Source organism: Rhodamnia argentea, chromosome 2 (genome assembly GCF_020921035.1).
Source record: "Rhodamnia argentea isolate NSW1041297 chromosome 2, ASM2092103v1, whole genome shotgun sequence".
NCBI lineage: Eukaryota > Viridiplantae > Streptophyta > Magnoliopsida > Myrtales > Myrtaceae > Rhodamnia > Rhodamnia argentea.
In genome coordinates this window covers 23,977,456-23,984,895 of record NC_063151.1, presented here as the reverse complement: position 1 = coordinate 23,984,895, position 7,440 = coordinate 23,977,456, and the positions used below count along the sequence as shown (strand labels likewise).

The 7,440-nt window shown below is 40.2% G+C and overlaps 1 protein-coding gene across 3 annotated transcripts; it reads right to left on the bottom strand.

Annotated features, from left to right (window-relative positions):
* Positions 1-378: 378 nt before the first annotated feature.
* Positions 379-6,751, bottom strand: LOC115727050 (hydroxypyruvate reductase). Of its 3 annotated transcripts, none has more exons than XM_030657175.2 (10): positions 6,674-6,751; positions 6,460-6,617; positions 5,719-5,863; positions 5,494-5,621; positions 3,714-3,785; positions 3,447-3,573; positions 3,246-3,370; positions 2,725-2,766; positions 1,812-2,024; positions 379-805 (listed from the first exon to the last, which is right to left on the bottom strand). In XM_030657175.2, exons 2-10 carry the CDS (start codon positions 6,571-6,573, stop codon positions 737-739), a joined length of 1,035 nt encoding a protein of 344 aa, XP_030513035.1. In that variant the 5' UTR covers positions 6,574-6,617; positions 6,674-6,751; the 3' UTR covers positions 379-736. The 3 variants fall into 3 exon arrangements, with proteins under 3 accessions (XP_030513035.1, XP_030513037.1, XP_048130759.1); XM_030657177.2 differs by having other exon boundaries at positions 3,246-3,367; positions 6,674-6,747; XM_048274802.1 differs by lacking the exon at positions 6,674-6,751 and having other exon boundaries at positions 6,460-6,621.
* Between the last annotated feature and the right edge of the window lie 689 nt (positions 6,752-7,440).

Here is a 7,440-nt window from a genome sequence, read left to right as displayed (position 1 = left end):
TCTGGATTGTCGTAACGCATTGCACACGTGTCGTGCACTTTATAATCGTACAGCATGTCAAAGTGTGTCCCGCTCTAAAAACTTACCTCCCCCTTCACAGAACCAACTGCAAAAGCTATGGCCTCATGACACATTTTGCGGAACCGGATCGAGTGGGAATCGAACCAGCAATTCCATGGGAAGCTAGAGGTACGAGAATGGACCTGAACTTCATTGACAGTAGTGCTAACCGAACGGCGAAACAGCTTCACACATCTCGACTTGCTATCGGGTTGTGGAGTTGCCATCATTCGGACGTGTCGTTGCGAACTGGGTGATGCGGCGGGTATCAGAATTGTAGTCTCAGTTGACCAAACCAGGATCGGATTACGTCCGGCATCATGTAAAGACTAAACCAAACAGAAATTTCATAAAGGATTGACTAAACAAATACTTGTCCGAGAATTATCTCCAACTAAGAAAAGAGCACATGTTTTATGACACCCCCTGCTTTGTAAAGGATTTCCACTGACATTGATCGCCGCACTGTCACCTCCAGGCCGGGTTCGGGTGTTGGGACCAAGGATGCATACGCCGCTCATATGCGGCTCGGTGCATTTCCTAGCCCAAAATAAGTTGCACTAATGACTAAATTCACCAGAAAGATTGACATGTGAAATGGGAACCACCATATGAGCATGTGATTTGGTAACACATCCAAAGATATGCTCCTCCTGAATTGGCTTCTCATGTTGAGTCAATTGACAAACTCTATCCCTGTCACAGATGTCCCAGCATGAAGTTGAAGAACTACATCACCAACTACCTGCATAAACAATTAGAACAATCATTTAACCGGAAAAATCCGCAGGGAAACACATCGTTATGAGGTAGCTGCAAGAAGTAGGATAAACAAAACATAAATTGAGAAGATGGTGGGCCGGAGAGTGACATAAGATTTGGGTTGATGAACTTCCACCGTCATATTAACCTGCAAGACTAGATCGCGAAAAAACTGCTATTTTCATTCTATCAGTTCTACTTCAGCTAACTATGGCGCCCTATTCTTAGTTCCTGATTACAACAATTTGTCTTTGGTCAATCCTGATGACTTCACATTAATGGTGCCACGGTAGGCTATCCAAGCTACTTTGTCATCCGAGAGCAAGAGAAGTGCTGCTTCCAGCCCTGTTTGGTTTCTGGAGATAGCCGATTAACTTTCCTTCTGATTTGAGGACTAAAACAGTTCTGAAGATGCATGAAAGCAATTTAAAAACAAATTTCAACTACAAACAAAGAAATCAGCTACCACAATTTAATGTGCAAGGATGATGATTCAGTTGTTCTCCATGCACTATGACTTTTTATGCTCGACCATGCAAATACAGAACCCTAACCCATCCATACCACAGCCTACAAATTCCTCAGAAAATGAATAGGAGAAATATCAGATCTTTATGATTGCTTAGAACAAAACCAGAAGATTAATGTGGACAAATAATTTCTTATACTTCTCCCCTTCCACTGAACTTTTTGATGCAAACACTTACCCTTTGTTTGGGAACAAGTGTGAAGATAAGTAGGAAGGAAAATGCTACAAGATTTAAAATTTCCCTCCAAATCCATCTCAAAATTAAATTCCTTCCAATTTCCACCCAAATTTTCTTCACCTCCATTTCCGCTCATTTTCCATACAAAGACAGAGCCTTAAGGGAAAAAAAAAAAAAGAGAGGAATGCAATGCTTGGGTGTGGGTTTTTTATCTTTTATTTGGGGAGGGGGGAACCTTTAAGAGTTTAAAGAACTCCAGCATATTTTATAGGGGCCACATACCTTAGCCATGGATCTATAAGAATGTTCCGTGACCCCTGCAACATGAGGAGTTAAAAGAACGTTTTTGTACTTGAAGATTTTATCATTAGGATCAAATGGCTCTGTCCAAGCCACATCGGTGCCCAACCCTCCCAAGTGACCAGACTCCAGGTGATGAGCAACAGCCTCATAATCCAAGAGACCCCCTCGAGCAATATTTATTAGAAGGGCTCCCTGTATCACCACGGAAAATAGTTAAAAGTCTTAGCCATGATGCAATCTGCCTACTTGACATGCCGCAGTCATTTTCGCATGTTTATTTCCAATATGTTCAAAGAGACAGATGTAAAAAAGAAAGGAATCACAAATACTGTGATGTGCCACTTATCAGAACTTTCCTATTATAGGTTCTCCATTTGCAGCCAGTCTTTTTTCTCCATAAAAGGAGCAAAAGTACAGCAGAAATACGAGAAAAGGAATAATGACAAAGCTTGCATTTAAAGGATGAGTAAAGGACATGGCATGAGTCATAATTAAGCATCCGTGATCCTTAAATAGGATAGTCCACCCCAAGCAAATCAGACTTTACATTTCAAAATACACCTGTACAATATTTAGTGATGCAACAAAGTGGAATACATCTGTCAACCTCCCAACCCAATTTGCAAGAGGACCACTTCACTAAGAGGTTAGTTTCACAATATCTGTTATAGAAACCCAGACAGATCAAAGGCTAAGGTTACATGAAGGGCAGAAGGAGAATGATCACTAACATCAATAGCACCTGTAAAACATCATTAAGGATACTGAAGAGGATGAATAGGCATCACAAAACCAGTCACGAATGTTAAGGTAAAAACTAGTACGGCCCGAGAATAGAGCAGAACTTTGTATCCACAGCATAAAACATCATTTGGAGGTACATAAAGCAGACCTTTCTCATTGAAGATATGAATGAGTCATTGATGATGCCAACCTGCCAGACAATCAGAATGAACTAATAAGAATCCAGAAGACATTTCCAAGCGAGAAAGTGAATAGTGACAAAGGAAAAAAAAAACATTTCAAGGTAACAAATGTCCAAAAAGGAGCACCTGCAAAGTATGATCATATTCATTCAAAAACATCAGTAATGTATGGCTCAGGGAAAGAAGAAAAAAATGGCACATATCACCTTTTCTTACTTTCCAACCAATCTGAATAAAGCAACTTAAGAAGCTTTCATCAAACTGGACAAAGAACTCAGACAAATAGAAGTAACTAGCCACATACTACGCAGAATCTACGCTTTCAAAAGTTCTTCATGTAAATGCAAAGACTACTATCGATTTAATTTTTGCTTTTCCTTGTGCGGTCAGAATGCATTCTTGGCAAATCGGTTCCATGGGACAACGGATGTGATTTGGATAAACCAATGAAGCAAAGTATGAATGCATGGAGTCAAATAAGTCTTACTGTATCTTTGTTTAAAGACAAGCAACAGACAACTATGTCTGCCTCGCCAGCAAAGTTACAGATGTCGTTATGACTTCCCTTCACATCAACCAGATCGCCACTCATGCCATTTTGATCAAGGCCTGCTGAGAATGTAGCCATTAATGTAAATCAGGAGAATGTAAAGAAATATTTCCACATCTAAAAGGACAACACATTTACCATTCGATTGGAGAGGCGCTTGTGAATTTAAACACCAGCTCCTTCTTGTGGCAATAATTTTTACCCCAAAAGGTCTTAAGCGCTTAGCCAAGTCAACTCCAATATTTCCAAACCCCACAATCAATACCTACAATGGACATGATATTTTTCAATGCACTTTTCAATCCAAGGAGTAGAGGACAAACAATGGACATTCATGAAACACGAAAGAGGCTCAACAATTATTCTTGTTGTGTATTCCACAACTAAAACATAAAGGATACTCACGGTTTTTCCAAATAGAGTTTCACCAATTGGCTCCCCAAGTTTTCTCTGATTTACAGAAACTTGCATCTCATTCTGCAAAGAACAAAATTGAAGTGATGAAGGAAACTACAACTTGCAGATGACAAAAGGCGCCTGCACGAACAGACACATGCGCACAGAGAGAGAGAGAGAGAGAGAGAGAGAGAGAGGAACACTATCAAGCAAAAGGCAGCCTATTTCATTATAACAAAAAGGCCGAGTCTCCTTATCTAAACCATCACTGGCCAGATCATCAGATGTAGAGTTTCTGCATCTACGAGGCCCAAAGATGGGTTATTCTATATTCTATGCATAATTTGCATCATGTAGCTTTGCATCCAAGTATCAATATTTGATTGTACAACTTTTGAAATCTCATCCTGATAAGAACATTTCTATCTCCACAATCAAAATTTCTATCTCCACAATCATTTTCTCAGTAAAGCATCCTCAGTTTCTTGATAGGATAATTTGTGATGAAGATGGTGAGATCGAGACCCTCCTTTCAAGACCACCTTAGCTGATGATTTCATTTGCTCGCACCAATGTCAAATTCAATTGAGTTCCTTCTTCAGCAATTCTATTCTCCCTGGCACTTGAGCCTTTCTTCCTTGTGAGAATTTCTCTGAAGTACCCATCAAGTGGAAGAGATTTCTTTGTTATTTTTAGGCCTCTGTTTGGTTCAATGCAAGATTGGACTCCTCAATAAATGGGATTCCATACATATTTCATGTTTGGAGAGAAATCAAGATATGGAGTTGAATTCCACAAGGAATAGAATTAGCCTATTCCAGTAGCCACAATGACTGCCGATCACTGATCTCCATATTCAGCGAGAAGTATTCTCCAACAAAGCCAAAATTTTTGGTCATAAGAACAGCGGATGGGGAATCTTATTCCAATGAACAATATTCCTTGGAATGGAAATCCATTTGAGGATTCCTTATTCATGGAACCAAATGAGGCCTTAGTACCATGCTTGGAAATATTCATTTTCACAAATCACCTCAGAGACCACCTTTACGAAAACAATAACCATTAATGGGCATCTTGACAAAGATTCAGGTCTCCTGTATGATTATGTCCACAATAAACTTACCTCTATGCTATGCAGCTGTTTCTATGAATTTGACATAATCAACTGTACCAAACTTCGCTAGTAGTTGACCATTTGACATGGTGCAACCAATGGCATTTGACAGATTACTGCTAATTTCATTCAGATCATTATCATCCCTCCCACTAGATGAAATCAATAAACAAGTCATGTTTTACGCTGCAGTATTGGGCCATGTGAGCAAGAGGACATGGGCATGATTTACCTATCAAAAGAAGGACAGACTCTGTGACACTTGAATTGTAAATGAACATTTTCATTCAGATGTAGGCTTCATGTAGGAAGTCTGGTATGATTTGAAAGTTGGGGCATCATTGGAACAATTTTCCTGTTACCCAGTATATCAATGAAGATATAAACACCTATGCGCTTTGATTTAGAAGAAACTATATAGGCTTCAAACAGAATTTACTGGTGCTGATGATCAAACATTGGCTTAAAACTTTGACCGGAAAAGGATGAGAATGCAAAATAATAGGGGATTTATTCACATTGCAGAAAATGGTACAGGTAAAATGTTCAACCTGTCACTCCCCATGCTTGAACAAAAAGAAGCGCGACAAACTAACCAGTGGACTTAGCATGTAAGAATGAGTCACATGAAGTACCCCAGCTACTTAATATTTTTCTGGTGATCAAATATACCTGCTTTCGGAGTAAACCCAGCATCAGATAAATCACCATCTCTGCACATGATGCTGCATTTCCCGTGATGTCACCTGGTATTCTGGCAACTTTAATTCCATTTTTGGTGGCAGCATCAATGTCAACACCTTCATGAAGATGTAATGTTGAGAACTATATTCCCTTAAGATCTAGCAAAACATAGAAATAATACCGATGAAATCAACCAAAGAGAGAGATCATCACCTTCCAGACCGACACCAAATTGCATTATAAGCTTCATTTGTTTCGCTCGAGCTATAGTGTCCGAGTCAAGGCGCTTGTTTTTTACCACACAAATATGGTAGTTTTCTATAACATGAGGCACATCGTCAAGGGCCACGTCATCGACCTACAAAAATGCAAAACAGACGAATGAATGATATTCAAGGTGCATTTAGAGAGAAAATGTGGAAACATATGAGTCAGCAATCCCTTACACTACCATAGACCAAAGCACACTAACCAACGAGGATATATCTACATTTAAACATAAGACCAAACCGAATGTGCAAAGTTGAACATGCTTTTTTTTCTTTTTCCAAGTCTGTTATTTATCCAAAGGCATGCGCTGGCGACAATGGGATCCTTACAGCAAGTTTAAGTGGGACCCCAACAAGAGCAGATTGGTTTTCAATTCAGCCAAGTAAAAATTTCATCACTTACTACGGTGTCTCATAGTATACAATTCGACAATTTAGTATTTTTACAATGATCAGAGGCAGAAATGGGATATCACTTCGGCGCAACAGGTAGTTGAAATCTGGCTCTCCCAATGGATGGGAATATAATTGGACGGCATTGAGGCCTCACAGGCGAAGCAATCAAATCCCATTTTTCCGCTCAAAACACATCCAGCTAACTCCATCAACCACTTCCAACTGGAAAAATTGGAAACTTTAAACATATTCTGTCACATATTGTAGGGGAATCACACAAGGTCAGAACCTGGATGAATGGGTATTGGTTCAAGTAGTCTCTGGTGTAATTGTGAGAGGCCGGGAAGTAGGGCCCGCAGAAGAGGACGCGGGTGACGCCGTCTTCACCGGACTCCGTCCCCATTTCCTTCCGCTTCCTTTGAGCTTGAGAAGCTGTAACTCCTGCGACAGAAGGAGGAAAAGGCCGGGGGGGAGGGATGTGAAGATGCGTAGAGAGAGAGAGAGAGAGAGAGAGAGAGAGAAGGCAGGGACTTTGATGAGCCTGCTGCACGGGACAGGTGAGGTAGAGAAAGAGACAGTTCGCAGCCTTCGCAATCAAACACCGTCCTTTCCACCTCTGTACTATGCTGCAGGTGGATTTTGTCGAATCAGATCATAGTTTTTCCGCAATAGACCGCCATTACATCACGTGACAAAAATCACAGGACGCATCTCACCGCTATGAATCCAATCTTATTCGATAGGCGTCGAAGAAAAAGCATACTCAATCCGTGTCGTCCTCCCCACTCACACCAAAAAATAATGAAACCTTGCTTCTCGAGTTTCCAAGGTTTTTCGTCTCATATATAACATTGAAAAAGATAAGAGCACGCCACAAGCCATAATTTTAGGAGAACGTCATTCAGATGTCATAATTTTCTTTTTGATCACTTATATCATTACTTCTTGAAAAACTTCACTTGAGTATCGTGACGATTTCGTGTACTTTCAATATTACTAAACTTCATAAGTATGAAGATTGTCTCCGAAGAATCCTATAGGTCGTGCAGCACAAGCGAGACGGATGATCCCGTCCGACATAAACAAGAAGCTTATGACTAGCCAACGATATAAGGCTGTTTAAGGTTAGTTACACACGCCTCTCTTGGGATTTGAATTGCTCAACATTGAGATTTTCGTGACATACGTGACATTACTCAAATCAAACTGTCCAAATAAAAATGGACAACTTGATTTGAGTCATGTCATGTGTTGAAAGGGAGGAAAAAAA

Excerpts from the sequence above, each read along its gene's own strand:
- LOC115727050 (XM_030657175.2), bottom strand. The coding sequence starts at position 6,573 with ATGGGGACGGAGTCCGGTGAAGACGGCGTCACCCGCGTCCTCTTCTGC. Across the intron at positions 5,864-6,459 it reads ACCAATACCCATTCATCCAG|GTCGATGACGTGGCCCTTGA; the intron begins GTTCTGACCTTG and ends GCATTTTTGTAG. Across the intron at positions 3,371-3,446 it reads AGCGCCTCTCCAATCGAATG|CAGGCCTTGATCAAAATGGC; the intron begins GTAAATGTGTTG and ends CTACATTCTCAG.